Source organism: Sitophilus oryzae, unplaced genomic scaffold (genome assembly GCF_002938485.1).
Source record: "Sitophilus oryzae breed Bouriz unplaced genomic scaffold, Soryzae_2.0 scaffold_1840_pilon_pilon, whole genome shotgun sequence".
Taxonomy (NCBI): domain Eukaryota; kingdom Metazoa; phylum Arthropoda; class Insecta; order Coleoptera; family Curculionidae; genus Sitophilus; species Sitophilus oryzae.
Genome location: NW_022146547.1, coordinates 328,239 through 348,425, shown reverse-complemented (window position 1 = coordinate 348,425; position 20,187 = coordinate 328,239). Strand labels below are relative to the sequence as shown.

Sequence of the window (20,187 nt, the reverse complement as noted above, 5' to 3'; positions counted from 1 at the left end):
ATCATTTACGATGTTTATGTATGTTACAAACAATTTTATGTAATGGTCAAACATAAACAGTCTTAGAAATGATCTGCTCAAAATATTTTATTTAGATTGCTTCGTAATATCTTTAATATTAAGGCTTAATATATATTTTAGGGTAACTGAAAAAAAATGATATGTCTAATTTCGTATAATATTAATATGTATAATGGAAAGGAATGCTTACTAAATGCATTAAAATATTGCTCTTTTAGTCATAAAAAATTACGAGTTTTTCTTTTTTGTTGGAATTATTATGGTCCCATTTATCAGCTAAAAATGAATAACCTAAAATAGTTGAATAACAGAATACGAATTCTTTACATCTAATAATTGATATCCATTCATAAGATATTTTTATCTTAAGGTTGTAATTCTAAACAAGAATGTTTAAATAATAGTACCGGTTCTTAGGGCTCGAACACACTGACGACCAGGTCGCACCGGCCAGGCCGCTGCTACCTCTAAAACCATTAAATCAAATGATACAGCGCACACTAACGTCCTGGCCGTCCGTTGGTCGTTGCGACCAGTAGACTGCACTAAAATATTATAATTTTGCCGCTTGTTGCCGGTTTTCTTCCAAATTAATAATTTTTCAGATGAAATCCCTCAAATTCAATGCATAATATTTTATTTTCTATAAGATATAGTGTTTTGTGTAGTTTTTGCACACGTGTAGAAAATCCAAAGAAATAGTATGCAGACTGGATCAAAGGGAAACTTAAATCTAGTCCCTTTTTTATCAAGGGTCGATTCTAGTAAAAATTCAAAACATTTTTATATGACATACTCTATTTATGGTTGGTATGATACCTTCGATTTCGATATTAAAAAATAAAAAAATCATATTTAAAGTTTTTCTACAACAACTTTTTTTTATTAAATTATTTTTTTTAGTTGTTTTGTAGTCATGTACAAGGAGGACAACTGTATTTTAAATATTATATTTAATTTAACATTTTTCAAACAGGGTCCATTAGACTATATCTCTACTAGGTACATTATTTAAAAAAAATTAAGAGTAAAAGTAACTTAAACATTCATAAAAATAGAAGTATTTACTGTTGTAGATTCTCAGTAATAATAAAAAAGAGGTATTTATATTGTAAACATTGAAATAACTGGAAGCTAAACTTTCTACCTGCTTATATTTAGAGCCAGTGTCTGACGACCTTTTTTTACGATGGCCCTAATATGTTTACTTCTAAAGTCGATAAGAGCCATCAGTAGAAGTCCATATCAGTAGAAAAAAGAAACAGAATATCTCCCTTTTTGTCGGTCGCGCGTACACAATGCTTTTTGTTCGGCCTATTTGTTCTGCTTGTTCGTGCGCACTCGGTTCGTTCGGGCTAAAATGCTCAAGTCTGGACGCACCTTTAGGAACAATACTGTTTTTGTCCTTTATTGATATAATGCTGAAAATCTCACGAGTTACATGTCCCACTCTACACATATTAAATTACATATACGTAGGATGTAGAATATTCTGTTATGAAACGATATGGACATATGGACATAACGACGTTATCGTATAGTCGGGGTTGGAAATTTTACTTACTCCATTTACCACACCAGTATTTATTAACGAAAAATCCAAGAATATTTTAAATGCATTATTTAATATTAGAACATTTAATAAGCTCATGAATAGCAACTTCGCTTTTAAGTTAACTCGGATATTTTAACATTTCTGAAACTTAATTCTTTCTGAAACAATATTTTCTAATTGGTAAAATGTAAAAAACGTTAGATCTGACAACTCTGTTGAAACTGGTCGTTCATCTGGCCGCAGCTATAAACGTAATATATCCGGCCAGCCGACTCGCGACGGCCAGGTCGTTGCGACCTGGTCGTCAGTGAGTTAGAGCCCTTATACAGGGAGTGCTAAAAAGTCGATAATAAAAAAATCCCATTTGTTGCGAACTTTTTAGCACACCACGTATATATAGTTAAGCCATTTATAAAAAAAAATATATTTAGGTATACTTTATTAGAAATTTTTGTTGTTTTATTAATAAAATAATGAAATAATTGAGTTGTCAAATTGCAAAAGCCGACTTATCCCAAAAACGTTGTTTCAAGATAATATGCAAAAACTGTTTTAGCAAATGTTTTAAGATTTTACAAAAAATGCGTCCATTGAGTGATATCATTGTTTTGTATATAGTTTTTCTAGAAATATAAATACAAACAAAAATTGTAGCAATAAAAAAAATATTAAAATTGATATGAAGGGAATAAAAGTGCATTTTATCACAGAAAAATTACAGTAACCTAAAAACGCTGGAGCAAATAAAATTACAATACTGATAAATAAGATTATAGGGAAATTATAATAATATATACATATTTTATTTTACTTTCTTTTCAATCTGAATATATTTAGTGGTCTATTTACATCGCTTCGACTATACATTTAAGGCAGCTTTTCTGCCTTTACTATTTTAAAGGGCATTTTTAATTGGTGTTAAAATTTTTACTTACTTATTACACAAGGTGTTTCAAAAAGTTATAGATTACAAGTACATATAAAAAGTTAATCAATACAATTTTTTTAAAAACTTTTACTTATAAATCAAATTTAAAGCATCATAGTTTGACTCTAATATTGTGTATTATATTGAAAATTTTAAGAAATAATATCGAATGACACTGAAGAAGATCTAAAAATATCATCAGTTCAAATTATTTCAACATACAGGGTGTCCAAAAACAAACAAATAAGTTACTGAAATAAAGTTTGTTCATACAAACATAATTTTAAGTTAAGTAGTTATTTAATTAAGTAGTTAATAAATTAAGTACGATTAAACTTGGATTTATAAGAAAAATTTTCTATAAAGCAAATATAGATTAACACCTATTTTGTAACAGACGAATCACGCGATATACAGGGTGTTGCATCGTCGTCGGAAACAGAAAATCACAAGCTAATTTTGAACTGTCTGTTGTTGACAACTTGAAGTATGTTGACATTTGACTAGTTTTGTATTTTGTTACGGGTTCAGTTTGAATAATTTAAAAATAGATGCAAACACAGTTTTTCTTAAATTACTTAAAATCGGCTTGTCCAAAATTGTTCAAATTTGGCATGTGTATTCAGTATAGGCAGGCCTTTAAAAAACCCATTTACGACTTAGCTGGAAAATTAATAGGAGAGCCAATATGTGAACAGTTGAAAATTTACATAGGATTTCCTGTTGCCAACGACGATGCACCCCCCGGTATAGCTATTGCATAAAAAATGTTTTTTGGCATTAAACTAACAGACGAAATTGTAAAGATCTATAAAATGACAGTACGTTCTAATAAAAATCGGTACCTATTTAAAAAATTCTCTTTTTGTATATCAATTCATACTTTTATAGTTTTAGACGAGGATGGCTATTTTTTTTTCTGGTTATTGTATTAAGTGCCTTAATTAAAATCTGTCAAATGTCAATGAAATGAAATGAAATTCAAATTAAAACGACATATGAACACCGATTATTTCGACATATATTCTTCAAAAAAGTTCTATGGGTATTTCGCCACTGTAAGAAAATTTACAAAATAAAATAGTTATTTTTTGTAAACACTGCTGGTGTTAATCCAACGGAGACCAACTTCGGCAGTGATTCTACAGTTACTATCTACAGGGTCGCTTATATGTATATAGAAACGGTCGATTATTAGGTAAAATATTAGAGGTACCGCAAAAAGTTAAATATAAAAGTTATAGGGTTTATAAATAGCTATTGGCGGGTAATAAATTTAAGTATACAGGGTCGGTTATAAAGTCGTAGCACATCAAAGTTTCATTTTTTTAAATGGAACACCCTGTATATTATTGCATATTTCGGTTCTTTCTTCAATTCCAAGCAAAAATCGACATACACACAATGTGCCTCAAACCAATCGTTTCCGAGTTATTGACTTTTGAAAATATCACTTAAACAATTAGATTTAACTAATGTCGATGTGTTTGGTTTGATTTAATGATGCCATTTTACCGAAACTGTGATTCTTAATAATATTTTACATTAGTTCTCAAGCATTTATAGATGTATAAAATGAGAGTATAGCAAGTCTGGAAATTACAAAATTTTCGTTTAACATTTCAATTCTTCAATTTATGTACATTCTGTATTACGATTATTGTTTAAAATTGAAGGAAGAATTGATATATGCAATAATATACAGGGGGTTTCATTAAAAAAAGTTTGATGTGACACAACTTTATGACCGACCCTGTATACTTAAATTTACTAGTAGCTAATAGTAATTTAAAATCCCATTACAACAGTATCACAGTTTCGGCAGATTGGCATCATTAAATCAAACCAAATACATCGAAATTAGTTAAATCTAATTGTTTAAGTGATATTTTCAAAAGTCAATAACTCGGAAACGGTTGCTTTGAGGTACATTATGTGTATTTAGATTTTTGCTTAGAATTGAAGGGAGAATTGAAATATGTAATAATATACAGGGGGTTCTACTTAAAAAAATGAAACTTTGATGTGTCGCGACTTTATGACCGACCTGTATACATAAATTTATTACTCACCAATAGACATTTAAAATAACAGCGACCCTGTATAAAAATTTAAAGTGTTCTTGAATAGTTGTATTTAGATATTTTAAATGGGTTTTTATTTGTTCTTTTACAAAAAATAACTATTTTATTTTGCAGATTTTCTTGTAGTGCAAATGGCAAAATACCCATAGGCCTTTTTTGAAGAGATGAATCCGTTACAGAGGTATAGCCATTTTTGACATATACCTACTCTATTATTTTATTATTTTTTGATCGGTAATTCTGTTACCACAATATACCGGGTGCGTCTCAAAAATGACTCACCCTTATAACTTTATTTTTTCAGATAAAAAAACGAGATTTGGTATGTTAGTATATGACATAAATTGGGATTGATTGACGTATTCAATTCTTTTTGGTCACTTTTTCTTTCACCAGAAATAACTACAACTTTTGATTTTTAAACGGCACCCTCGGAATTTTCTTACTTTATTCGGTAGAAAATGATATTCTGAATAGAATGACATATCATATGTCAACTTTTGACATTATCGCTTAATAAAAATAGTATTTTAAATTTCAATATAGGGTGCCACGGCTATGTTAAAAACACTGATTCTTAATCAAGGAGCCTTGGAAAAATAGATTTGATCGTCTAATGTTTTTAGTGTCTTGTCCTGGCTGATTAAAAGATGCCTAAATCGTATTTTTAATCATATCTGAATTTTTTCAAATGGAACGAGGGTGGCTCATTAGCATATTTGGAAAAAGCATTTTTTTACAAATAATTTGATACCACCCACTTGGTATTTCAAGTCAAATTTTCGTTACAAACCGCAAATTATAATTTCAAATAAACCATATGCGAAAATATAAAAAGTTGACTCTATTCTGAGTGACATTTTCTATCGAATAAAGTAAAAAAAAAAATCGAGGGTGCCATTTAAAAATCAAAAGTTGTAGTAATTTCCGGTGAAACAGGATGTGATCAAAAACAATTGAATACATCAGTCAATCCTAATTTATGTTATACATTAACACACCAAATTCCGTTTTTCTATCTGAAAAAGCAAAAAAGTTATACGGGTGAGCCACTTTTGAGATGCACCTGGTATTGTAAAATGTAAAACCAATATATTTTTCTGGATATTATCTCTTATGTCGAACTTTTTCTTTCTACGCTGTTCTGTTTGACAAGCGCACCATCCAAACTGGGTCTGTGCATGGTAAGTCTTCTTGTGTCCCCTGGCGCAGGCATTTCGCAGGGCGTATTGCTCAAATGGAGAGCTCTGCAAAAACCGTGTCTCAAGGAAGTCGATATTTTGGACAGAGAACCGCTTTGTCAAGGGAGTACTTCGACGTAGTTCTCCGGTATGAGACCGGTCTTGCCATTCAGCGTTCCTTCTAACCAACCCGGTTCTTGAGAAGATTTTACTATAAACGAAAAAAAAATGCTATTGTAAAATGATATTATAAATATTCAAATAGTCAATATTACGAGCGTCAATATCCGGAAACTTCGGCAGCATATTTTGCACATAAAAATAAGTAAAAAAGTTTGTATAAACTTAAGTCCTACAATGCTTCGTTTCGGAGATACAGGGTGTAGAAGTTTCATTTTTATTTCGATTTTTTCCAAATAATTTCTAAAGTAATATCAATATTTGCATGAAAATTGGTGTCTGGTGGGTAAAAAATATACATTTACGACGTTTTTTACGTAAAAAAGATCTCTTGGTAAAAATCACTACGAGTAATGGTTCTTGAGATATTTGGAATCGAAATTAATAATACCTATCAACACTGATATAAATTAAACATGTTGACTAAATAGTTATTAGAGTAAAATCATAAATTTGATAAGTTTTTGTGCCAAAAGTTCAACAGAAACTGTTTTATCATCATTTTTTGCCAGAAAAATTTATAATTAATTTAAAAAATAAAAATTTCCAAAATTTATTATTTCAGGCAAATAACTGTCTAGTCAAGATGTTTATTTTTTTGTCAATAATGACATGTATTGACCAATTGATTTTTACCAAGAGATATTTTTCATGTAAAAAGTCACGGAAATATATGTTTTTTCACTCAGTAGTTTTATACAGATACATACAAAAAGTTATTACTCTTCAAAACAGTTAAAACACATATATGTGGCGCCCCCTACAAATAGGAGTCATATTGACATCAAAATCAAATTTCTCATGTCCAATAACTCCCAGACACCAATTATCATCCAAATACTGACGTTGCTTCAGAAATTATTTGAAAAAAATTGAAATAAAAAACGAAACTTCTACACTCTGTATCTCCGAAACTAAGCATTTTAGGACATACATTGATACGAACTGTTTTACTTATTTTTATCTGCAGAATATGCTGCCGAAGGTTCCGGAATATAGTTCGGACTACCCTGTATAAATAAAACAAGTATTCACACTAAAAAAAACCGAAACACAAACATAAATCTAATATTCTTACCATTGGTAATGATCTGATTTGGTTCGAATGATAATTCTCCATCATGTTCTCCAAGACATGCGTAGAGTGTCCTAACTCGCCTGTAATATTTATATGTATATAGATTATTAGTAATGTACAGGGTGTAAATGAATACGTGTGAAAATATCGGAAGGCAATTTTTATAAATACACATTTTTTCTTATATTTTTTTCCATTTCGCCGGTCCCTATATTTTATATTTTATTCTAAATTGTGTCCATTTATTTAAATCAAACTATATGGGGGTATTATCAAATAATTTTGTCCGGAACGGCTAGTAAATAATTTTTTATAGGAACACATTGTTTAAACCAAACACTCCTTGATTTTTTCGCATTTATTTACACTCTATTATATTATACGGAAATTATTAACTTCAATATACATAATTTCCTTACATAGTACCCAGAGCTATGACATATATTTTAAATTTGATCCCTGTACATAACCTACCGTATGATCGAGAAAAAATGGCGTCCATTTGGCTGCGAAATGAAGATCGCTGTCATTTTATATGTAAATTTATATGAGAAATGTCATCGATCGTCATTTCTCAGCAAACTGGACGCCATTTTTTTTCGATCATACGGTACATTACATTAATATTAATATTACAGTTACCAAAAGCATTGTATATGTTATTTTCAACAAACACCAAGAAAAATATATTAATTTGTTAACTAAAATTCTGAAATCAGCTTTTTAAGACCGGTATCGAAAAAAAAACGGCGTCATTGACGACTGGCGAATGACAATTTTTGCGAGGTCAATCTCTAGACTAAAAATTGACATAAAACTTGCCAAAAATTTTCACGAATTATAAAAAAATGAATGCCCCATGATAATGTACTCGTAATATAAAAAAATATATTGTTCTTTGTGTTCTGATCCAGCAATATCTACGTACCGAACTCTACTGAATGTAGGGCTTTTTGGTCCAGGCGAGGTGATATTCAGAAATCCAGCTTGCTTGGAAAGCTGAGTCCTACATTATTGGTTAGTAGAAGCATGCAAGTAAAAGTAAAAAAGCAGTTTAAATAGGAGAAAACGTGAGAGCAATAGAGGGAGGGCAGATTTTGGATGTTTGTGTGGATTGGGATGATTTTTTTTACATGGAATACCCTGTATATTACATTGTTGTTTTTATTTCAGATCATTTTCCATAATGCTAAGATATGAGTAAATATATTACGATAGTTTCACAGATTTTAATAAATAAATAAAAAATATATATTTTTCAATCTTTCTTAAAAAAATTATTAAAAATACAAGAACTGTCCTGAAATCAAAACTATATTAGGTATTTACTTGAGATGACATGTACTTACTTTGCTATAAATATGGTAATCGTAAATCATACAGGATGTTCAAAATTCTATGGCGAACTTTCTAAAATTAAAATATTTTTTCTTCGTTTTTTTTAAATGGAACACCCTGTATACTATTTTTTCTATAGATGGAGAATTAAAAAATGAACATTTTTTGTATTTAGAGTATTTCAAAATTTTTAACGGTTTCGCAGATATTCCCGGTTTTATATTTCATATAGCATTTACTACAGTGAATTTTTATCAAAGCCACGCAATAATTTTTCTTTCGTATTTTACCGTTGAAAGAGCATTATGAAATACTTTAAATACAAAAAACGTTCATTTTTTAACTCTCCGTCTAATAAAAAAATAATATACAGGGTGTTTCACTTCAAAAAAACAAAGAAAAATTATTTTATATTTTAGAAAGTTTGGCGTAGAATTTTGAACATCCTGTATGATTTACGACTACCATATTTATAGCAAAGTAAGTACAGACCATCTAAAGTAAATATCTAATATAGTTTTAATTTCAGGACAGTTCTTGTATTTGTAATAATTTTTTTAAGGAAGGGTGAAAAATATAGGGTTTTAATTTATTTATTAATATCTCTGAAACTATCGAAATATATTTACTCATATCTTAGGATTATATACAGTGGTCTGAAAGGAAGCCAAAATTGCAACAATATACAGTGTGTTCCGTTTAAAAAAATCATCCCGACCCATTGAAACTTTTATGAGCCACCCTATAGAAGTAAAAATATTATATATCCTCGTACATACTTTAGGTTTTCACTTAAACAAAATTCTTCTGTTTAAGTTAAGTCTTTTATTCCAGGAGCTACAGATGCCCGACGCACTATCGCCTAACCCTGATATAAAGGCGATTTAAGTCTTAAAAAAATTGAAACATTGTTAGTATATCTTTGAAGGTATGAAGGTATCGGATTTGACAAGTTTTTATTAAGTATAAAATAAATACTACAATTATACATTTACCTTAACAAATCAGTATTTGTTACTTGAAGAAAAACATGCTACCTACCCTTGTACAACCAGTGCACAAACCCAAAAACTTACACCAATTTAGATATTACAATGCTATCAATAAACTTAGGTTAGTTACTAATACACTTACACATTTCCTGGCGACTTGTACACTGGATAACCAAGCCTCGCACTGGACCTTTCCGTCTTTTTCGGTGTCTGACTGGTAGATGAAATGAGTAAAGTGCCATCTCTGGATGTGGAAGACAACGAGTCATTTGAACTACTCGTACTATTTGAGTCTCCTAAAATAATAATTACAGAATAAAAAAATTAGACTCGATATATAGGGTGATTGACGGTGATGGCATGTTAAGACGTTTATGGAGAACCAGTGAATTTTTTTTGAAAATATGTATTTATACATAAAGGCACCTGCTCCATCTATCTAAAATATTTTCTTACTTTAAATGGAACACCCGGTATATTATTACATTTTTCGAAACTACTTTCATATCTCATAATTTTTCTATTATACTAACCCATACCTATCTCTAACATTTTTGAGATACTAAATAAAACATGTGGAAGATTGACAAAAACATGATCTCGAATAAGCATTGGTAAAATCATGAAATGAACATTTTAAAAGGTGAAATTTGGGTTATAAGTTAAAGTAATCTGTCTAAATAAACTCACTGGATACTACACAGGGAAAGCCAAACAAATATTTATTTCCGTTTGTTATAAAATTGCTGAAATCTTTCTTATTTTAAATTCAACCCTATGTATATTATTTAAAACATCAAAAGAGTAATAAAATAGCTTTACAACGATATGTCATATTCCCATACCGAAACCTTCCGGTTTTTTAAGTAGAGCTATTTAAAAATTAATAATTTTATTATTACAGTATCATTTCAAAAATTTCGTTACCATGACAATTTTAGAAATTTAGCAAGAAAACTCAAAACTTCATTCAGAACCAGTCAGAACCTCGAAATCAGTGGAATAAATTAGTAGTTTCAATTAGCCGTAGAAGTTTGTTCACCTAATTTTAATGTAAGCATTCAGAACATCATAATTAGTGATAGGAATTTTCAATTAGTGGAAAAAGTTAACAAACCTTCAACTTTTCCACTAATTATACCTCAAAATTTGCCAGGAATGTCATTTTGGCCTTTGATTATCACCCGTGAAGAAAAAATTTGGTTAGAAATCAAAAGTTTATTGTTTTATAAGCTAAATATTATGCTTTCTCTATGGATACAACAGACTACTGCAAGCTGTTGCTAGGATATTTTATTAATTTTAATTGTGTTTTTTAGACATTGTGAATGATTGTAAACTAAAAAGTATAAAGTGTATTTGAAACCACTAATTTATTCCACTAATTGGGAGGTTCTGAATGAAGCTTAACCTCTAATTGATAATTTTGAAGTTTGAATATTTGTCATGGTAACGATTTTCTTTCAACGAAACAACTATAATAGAGTTATTATCTTTTTCTTTTAAATGGCTTTACTAAAGAAACCAGAAATTTTAGGTATACGAACATGAAAAATCGTTGAAAAGCAATTGTATTTGTGTTTTAATTGTTTTAATCATGTACATAGGATTGAATTTAAAATAATGTTACGTTTTTCGTCGGTTCCGTGTGGATAGAAAGTCACAATTTATTTAAACACTATTTATTTAACACTAATTAACAAAAAAAATAACGATAAAAGACTTAAAGAACTATTTACAAACGATTTATAACTAAGAATTTATTTTTGAATTTTAGCGCGTCAACTGTACTCGTCTATTTATAACTGCCCTCTCTAGGCCACAGCCGCCGGCTTTTATACCTACAGCTAAAGATTTCTAGAATAGTCCATAGATCGTTAGATGCATAGAGAAGGTTTCGATTGTTCTCGTATGTACTACTCCATTCCAGTGGAACTCGATTTTTCTCGAACGTCCGAATGAATCATTACGGTGTCTATTCTTTAATGCGATGTGAAGGTCATCTGAAGGCGGAACATAAAGTTAGGTTAGGTCGACTCCACACGGGTCCGCAACACTGCCCCCTTCTTAGGTACATGCTCGTCCCGAGATGTACACGGTGAATGAAGGTATTTGCAAAGCTGGCCCATGGTACACTGAGAAGTCAGGTAGAAATAGCAGTCTACAGTTTTCTCTCCCGATCTCAGCTTTGGGTTGTAGCAGCAAACGAGGATCTCGATACCCGTAAATCTGAACAAGACTTCAATCATGTTCCGGATTGTACGCCAACTCAAATCATCGAGTCCGCACGCCAGTTTCGGAATGGCTAATCGTGTAATGTTGTTTAGCAAGGCTTCTCTCAGTTCAATCAGGGTCTTCCATAGATTGAGATAAGTCGGCTTACTTGGGGACCATTTCTTGGTGACTAGGTAGAAAATGTGCCTTGCTTGACCATGTTCATTGTCGGTTAGCCTCAAGACGCTTCCAACCTCTGAATCCTGTCGGCGTAGTTCTCCGACACGCCCAAACTTCTCATTGAACGTCGCAGCGATTCCTCTGGACATCCGCAAATCTCGGGCCACACAGTGAGCGAGCAAATAATCAGGAGGCACGGAAAAGAGGTCTCGTTGTTCTTCTTTGGTTACACCATAGCGAGCCTATAAACATATGTTTTATATATACTTGTAATATTTTTAAGTCCTTATATTTCTCATGCATGTTTTCTTTTACAACTATTTGATTGTTTATATATGCTTATCTCTGTGTATGTTTATAAAATGTATTCACATATCCTGTATTTGTGCTTCTCATACGAAATAAATAAATAACCATAGCGAGCCTTCTGACTGCTGTTGTATCGGGCCATGAAATCGTCAAGTCATACATATATATATATATATATATATATATATATATATATATATATATATATATATATATATATATATATATATATATATATATATATATATATATACTTATATATATATATATATATATATATATATTATACTTGATATATATATATATATATATATATATATATATGCTATACCAATATATATATATATATATATATATATATATATATATATATATATATATATATATATTGCTAAAACCAAGATGTCCACCGCTGGTTCCATTGTGAATTTCCGCCAATACTTCCGGGACCCTCTTCTTTGGAATGACGATCTGCCTTCTCTCTTCTTGTCCCTCTGGTCTCTCAATCACACGGCGAAGTAATCCGTTATCTATTACCAATGAATTCCACTGGGACCAGTACGACTTCACGTTCGGCGAATATCTGCAAACTTCCCCCCACGTTGGTCTCTGGTCCGCGTTTTTTTCCAGTTACCAGTTAATTTCCAGTTAATCACCAAGCACAACTCTGGATCGCTGATTTGGTCATTTGCAAGATCTTCGGTTTGCTAACTATCACCAACCCCGATCGTCCTTAAGACTTTCACTTCTTTCTCTTCTTTGCAACGATTTCCCATCTGTCCGCAATTCCAACAGCGAATCGGTCCCCCCTTCTTGCTCATATAATGATCCAGTACTTTCCGCTCAATCCATTCCACTTTGGAATCGTCGGAACACTCCTCAACAACCCGTACAAATCCTAGAGACCTAGAGCATTCTTTCGCGGCCTCAAATTGCAGGGCACGTGTTAGGGCATCTCCCAAATGCGTTGGATGAGCTAAAAGAAGTGTTTGCCTTGTCTCGTTGTCACGTAAACCATCAATAAAAGCCTGTACTGTTAAGCGCTCCATAACATTTTCGGGCATAGCAGGGTATGCAAGGCGGACTATTTCAGCTTGATATTCTCTTAGGGTCTCATTAGGCTGTTGAACACGATTTTTGAGCTGGGAATGGTAGACATGTTTCAAATGAGCTTGGCCGTACCTCATTTCTAAATGTCGTACCAATTGCTGATAATCTCCCTGTTCCAATGGTGACAGTGTCTGCAGGATATCAGTCGCATCTCTTCGCAGTGCGACAGTCAAAGCGGTAGCCTTTTCAGCGATTGTCCATCCGTTCGCTCGGCCTCAAATTGGCAAAAATAATTGGCCTAAGCGGTTTTTCCGTCAAACTGCGGAGGTTTCATAACTGATTTTGAGGCATACCTATTTTCGACTAGTTTCGGCTCCTCCGATGTTTCTTGACATTTTGGTGAATTTGACTTCGCTATTTCTTCTTTTAAAATTTCGATTTTTCTGTTAATATCGTCCTCAATCTGTGCTATTTTGTCTTGTGTATCTATTATCTTTTCTTCTAATTCCCTGGAGTTTTCTGTTATTTTGTTGTATAAACTTTGTTCTAAATTCAATATTTTATTATTGAAGCTGGCCTGTATGTATTTAGAATTTTCTGCGATCTTCTTTTCTTAAATGTTCATTTTATCATTTAAAGTTTCTTGCAAATCCTGGGAATTTTCCATAATTTTATCACTGATTTTATCTTCTAAATTAACTTCCAAGTCAGTTATTTTACTATTCAAATTGTCTTCTAATTTTTGTAAGGACGAGTCAAGGTCATCTTCCAACTCAAAGCAAAATGTGTCAGGATCCTCACCTTCCTCAATCAAAACGTCTCCCAGTCTGGCTTGCAAAATGCTTTTCTTTCCATCTGTTTCGCATTCCCTCTCTTCCAGTAAGCATTTTAGTTCCGACACTTTCAAGTCTTTCAACAACTTTTTCGGAGCCATTGTCTGCCTTTTTATTTTCCTAGTCTATCACACACGCCACACTTGACACCAATTGTTACGTTTTTCGTCGGTTCCGTGTGGATAGAAAGTCACAATTTATTTAACACTAATTAAGAAAAATAATAACGATAAAAGACTTAAAGAACTATTTACAAACGATTTATAACTAAGAATTTATTTTTGAATTTTAGCGCGTCAACTGTACTCGTCTATTTATAACTGCCCTCTCTAGGCCACAGCCGCCGGCTTTTATAACTACAGCTAAAGATTTCTAGAATAGTCCATAGATCGTTAGGTGCATAGAGAAGGTTTCGATTGTTCTCGTATGTACTACTCCATTCCAGTGGATCTCGATTTTTCTCGAACGTCCGAATGAATCATTACGGTGTCTATTCTTTAATGCGATGTAAAGGTCATCTGAGGGCGGAACATAAAGTTAGGTTAGGTCGAGTCCACACGGGTCCGCAACAATAACAATGATTTGAGCGATTTTATAACAAACAGAATGTTTTTTTATCTCCCTGTTTGATATCCCATTGGTTGATTTAGACAGATCGAATATGTCGACTTTCCTTAACATATAAACCAAATTTAAGCTTTCACTATGCCGAATTTATGATTTAAACAAAGCGAATTCAAGATCATGTTTTTGTCAATTTTACACGTTTTATTTTATATCTCGAAAAATATTAGAGATTGGTATAGGTCAGTATAACAGAAAAATTATGGCATATGAAAGAAGTTTCGAAAAATGTAATAATATACCAGGTGTTCCATTTAAAATAACAAAGATACTACCGCTTTTAGTATAAAGCGACAGCACTGTAATGCGTAAAATAATTTAGACAGATAGAGCAAGCGCTTTTATGCAATCACCGGTTTTCCATAAACCTCTAACGTACCATGGCCGTGAATCGCCCTGTATATGAGTCGTTCTGAAATAATAATTTCCCTATATGTCTTTAAAACCTAGATCATATATACTTACGTGCATAAATCAACGCCATAAGTTTAGCATTAAAAAATATGTCTCCAACATCACGACATGCCATTTTTAAACCTTCTTTATTGCACTTATGAAACGTTCAATAGGTTTGTCTATCTCGAGGACCTTACTTTGCGCATGCGCATTAAAAATTTCACGTATTTCCAAATAATCACAATTTTATAAGGTTTAGAAAGTACAAATTATACATTGTTATGGAAACCAACTTTTCATTGTCATAATATTATTTCCATTGTGTAACGATACTTGTTTTTTTGCTTTTTTATATTAAAAATTGAATTAATTACTCGTTTATCGACCGCTTTTATATAGCCAAGGATGCAAGAGTGTTCAGTGAGAAATTAACTTTAAGTTTGTGCAATTATATTTCTAATTTTTTTTGTTGGACTTTCCAAATACTCATAAAAATGACTAGAAAATGTTTAGTGTGTGAAAGTTCTAATATAAAGGTCCCCGAATTATCTTTTCATAGGCAAGTAAAGTATTCAGTTGTTCTTTTATTTATATTAAGCCACATGCATACTTTCTGGTTAGATTTCCTAAGAATATTGATATTCGTACGGAGTGGCTAAATGTATTTTTTATATAATTTAATTTTTGTGAAAGTAAACATTCAATTTATTGTTATATACAGGGTTGTTCACCACATACGACACGGAGTATTGTAGCTAAACGATGAGATTTTTACAAATTGTAAGTTTGGGGTTCGTTGAAGGACTATTAGAGCTACAATTTAAAAATATTTTTACAAGATACAGAGTGTCCCAAATAAATAAAAAATATCAAAGTTGTATTTTTTTTAAATGGAACACCCTGTATATTATTACATTTTAGTTTCTACGATTAAAATAAAGGTAAATTTGATTAAGGTTTATTATACTTAAATCTTACCGTTTTTGAAATATTTTCAATTTTGTGAAATTGCAGTAAAATTTTAAAGCTTCATTTCTCCAAGGGTATCAATGTTTTTAATACTAAATATTTAATGAAGTTTATTTATTGATCAGTTATTGTGTTGCAATAATAAAAATAATACTACCTTATACAGAGTGTCTAAAAATTTATTTTAAATAATTATTAGCTTCAAACGGCAATAACTTCTTTAATTTAAATGGAATACCCTGTATATTTTAGGAGAATCAGATGCACAATTAAATTGTCTATCAAATCTTATTATAACATTTTTTACCTATCCCTTCAAGTTTTCGTAGAAAATGCATTTTCTTATAATTTAGACTTCATTTATCAATATATCCATAGAATATTGACATTTTAGATTGTTTTTAAAGCAACAAATGTATAAAATGTACAGACTAGTAATATTATCGTTTTTAGCAAAACGATAATATTACTAGCCCATTTGTATGCAAAAAGAAAACTATTTAAATCTTTATAAAAGAGTATACCATTAATTAAATATAACACCATTATTTCCGCCCATATACTAATTAATTACATACTTAATTGTGTTCGTTAATAAATTATTATAAATAAATGTGGATTTGAGTCAGAAATCAATATAATAATAAGTTATCAAATTAAAGTCTCTGTTGTTATAAATAAGCATTTATTAAAAAATGAAATATCATTTTTAAGGTGTTTACTTTTTAACTTTAAGGTTTTAAGAACTTTTTAGTATTTGGAGCAATTATTATTAATCAACGCAAACAGTCAGTTAATGTAGTTTGAATAGTGGAATTAATTGGTCCTCTTTAACAAATATTTAAACAGTTTTTTTTTTTTTTTTAATGAAATAAACGAATTATATCCACAATATTAGTATCTGTACTCTTTAAAAATTTGGTACATCTTTAAAAATAATCTAAAATGTCAATAGCCCATGGGTATATTGATAAATAAGTTCTAAATTACAAGAAAATGCATTTTTACGGAAACTTAAAGAGATAGGTAAAAAATGGTATAATATAATTTGATAGACAATTTGTGCATCTGATTCTCGTAAAATATAGAAAGTGTTCGATTTAAATTAAACAAGTTATTGCCGTTTGAAGCTAATAATTATTTAAAATAAATTTTTAGACACTCTGTATAAGGTAGTATTATTTTTATTATTGCAACACAATAACTGATCAGTAAATAAACTTCAGTAAATATTTAGTATTAAAAACTTTGATACCCTTGGAGAAATGAAGCCTTAAAATTTTACTGCAATTTCACAAAATTGAAAATATTTCAAAAACGGTAAGGTTTAAGTATAATAAACCTTAATCAAATTTACCTTTATTTTAATCGTAGAAACTAGAAATGTAATAATATACAGGGTGTTCCATTTAAAAAAATACAACTCTGATATTTTTTACTTATTTGAGACACTCTGTATCTTGTAAAATTATTTTTAAATTGTACCTCTAATAGTCCTTCATCGAACCCAAAACTTACAATTTGTAAAAATCTCATCATTTAGCTACAATACTCCGTGTCGTATGTGGTGAACAACCCTGTATAATATAAGCATTTTACAAATTAAATTTTAAAAGTTAATGTTCAAATTTGGCGCGCGGACGATAGGTCCTCGACAAGGATAGATATGTGCAACAAAAAAAAGAAGATAAATGGAAGTCCTTGATATGTTTGCGACAGTTTCCATAGTGATTTACTTATCCACGTAAGTATATATGATCTAGGCTTTAAAACGGCATTATTATAACCATACCTAAGTGATTATGCCTAAAATTCGTAGGGCTATGTAAACTGGAAAATGTTTGGGGAATATTGGACTCCGACTGGGAGTTTGTAGTTGGTATTACGTGTTTGAATCTTTGGTGGTTAGAAGGCCTATAATCACTCCTGGACATCGAATAAATTGGATCAGATAATGGCTCGTTAGTACTGTATATACTGGAAGAGATTGGTGATTCTCCATATAAAGCCATTGCCTATAAATTTCCAAAAAAATATTTTTAATAAATATTGAAACAATTAAAAAAAAAATAACATACATTAACATACGGCAGTTGATATCCCGATGTCTGTCTGTAAGAATTTGTAGGTTGATGAATATAAACCCTGTTGGACGTTACTAAATCATTATTATCCGAATTAAAAGTAGGCAAATGATTGTTTGGTGTTAGATGGCCGTACTTCGGAGGCCCATTCGGTATATTGTTGCCCTGAGGTAATCTCGTGTGATCTGGTTCGGTAAAAAACAGTTTATCGTAATGTTCAATAAGAATCTCAACGACGATATTGTAAAATTTTAGATCCATAATTGAGGCCACTGTTTCTTCTTCTGGACGGAGCAGGGTTGGTCCGAAGCAAACTCCTAAGTTGCTGACGCTCATCAAATTCTTGTCGCTTTTACTCACCACACTGTTAAAAGAAAATACTTATTGTAGAAAATGGAATTTTGCAATAAATAAAAAGTCTAAGAAAGGAGTTCAATAGAACTTTTAATCATACAGGGTCCATGTATTTCCGGAAAATATTTTAATTTCTACAGAGTGGCTCAAAAAACTGAGTGAGTCGGGATGATTTTATTTAAACGGAACTGTATATTATTTCATTTTTGGCTACCTTTCATATCACTTTAAAGAATCCTAAGATATGAGTAAATATATTTCGATATTTTCAGAGATATTAATAAATAAAAAATATAGTAGGTATACAGGGTGGTCCGAACTGTATTCCGGAAACTTCGGCAGCATATTCTACAGATAAAAATAAGTAAAAAAGTTTGTATAAATGTATGTCCTAAAATGCTTAGTTTTGGAGATACAGGGTGTAGAAGTTTCATTTTTATTTCGATTATTTCCAAATAATTTATGTAGTAACGTCAATATCTGGATGAAAATTGGTGTCTGGGAGTTTTTTGACATGAGAAATTTGATTTTGATGTCAATATGACTCGCCACCTACCAATATGGGCGCCACCTACATATTTTTTAACTGGTTTGAAGAGTAATAACTTTTCTTCCGTACCTGTATAAAACTGTTTTCGAGATATTTGGAATCGAAATTATCAATACCTGTCATCACTGACATAAATTAAACATGTTAACTAAATAGTTATTAGACTGAAATCATATTGAAATGATTTTGTGTCAAAAGTTTGACAGAAACTGTTTTATCATAGTTTTTCAAAGAAAAAATTATTATTTCAGTCAAATAGCTATCTACTCCTCGCGTGTTTATTATTTGTCAATAATGACATGTATTGACTATTTTCATTCTAAATATCTTGAGAACGGTTGCTCGTAGCGGTTTTTACCAAGGGACATTTTTTACGCAGAAAGTCACGGAAATGTATATTTTTTTACTCAGTAGTTTTATACAGGTACGAACGAAAAGTTATTACTCTTCAAAACAGTTAAAACAAATGTAGGTGGCGTCCTCTACCAGTAGGAGTCATATTGACATCAAAATCAAATTTCTCATGTCAAAAACTCCCAGACACCAATTTTCATCTTAATATTGACGTTATTTCAGAAATTATTTGGAAAAAATCGAAATAAAAATGAAATTTCTACACCGTGTATCTCCGAAACTAAGCATTTTAGGACATACATTTATACGAACTTTTTTACCTATTTTTATCTGCAGAATATGCTGCCGAAGTTTCCGGAATACAATTTGGACCACCCTGTACATATTTTTAAGCCTTTCTTAAAAGAATATTAAAAATACAAGAATTGACAAGAAATTACAACTACATTGGGTATTTACTTTAGATGGTTTGTACTTACTTTACTATAAATACGGTAATTGTAAATCATACAGGATGTTCAAAATTCTACGCCAAATTTTTTAAAATATATAATATTTTTTCTTCGTTTTTTTTAATGGATCATCATGTATATTATGTTTTCAATAGATGGATAATTAAAAAACGAAATTTTTTTTGTATTTAGAGTATTTCAAAATTTTTAACGGTTTCGCAGATATTCGCGGTTTTATATTTCATATGGCATTTTCCACAGTAAATTTTTATGAAAGCCACCCAATGATTTTTCTCTGGTATTTTACCGTTAAAAGAGCCATATGAAATAATACTGCGTGTATCTGCAAAACCATTCAAAATTGTGAAATACTTTAAATACAAAAAAAGTTAATTTTTTAACATTCCTTCTAATAAAAAAATAATATACAGGGTCGAACATGGACAACTCTTAACTAACTG

General features: G+C 30.8%; 1 protein-coding gene across 2 annotated transcripts in view; it reads right to left on the bottom strand.

The window, feature by feature from the left end:
• Positions 1–5,476: 5,476 nt before the first annotated feature.
• Positions 5,477–20,187, bottom strand: part of LOC115883232 (rho GTPase-activating protein 26) — a 55,135-nt gene continuing 40,424 nt past the window's right edge. Inside the window, exons 10-15 of one of the 2 annotated variants that reach the window (XM_030901566.1) lie at positions 18,011–18,380; positions 17,725–17,947; positions 9,500–9,653; positions 7,956–8,033; positions 7,028–7,107; positions 5,477–5,980 (exon numbers count right to left, since the gene is read on the bottom strand). In XM_030901566.1, coding sequence (XP_030757426.1) covers positions 5,889–5,980; positions 7,028–7,107; positions 7,956–8,033; positions 9,500–9,653; positions 17,725–17,947; positions 18,011–18,380 — 997 coding nt within the window. In that variant the 3' untranslated portion in view covers positions 5,477–5,888. The remainder of the gene's footprint in view (positions 5,981–7,027; positions 7,108–7,955; positions 8,034–9,499; positions 9,654–17,724; positions 17,948–18,010; positions 18,381–20,187) is intronic. The other variant, XM_030901567.1, reaches the window with a different exon arrangement.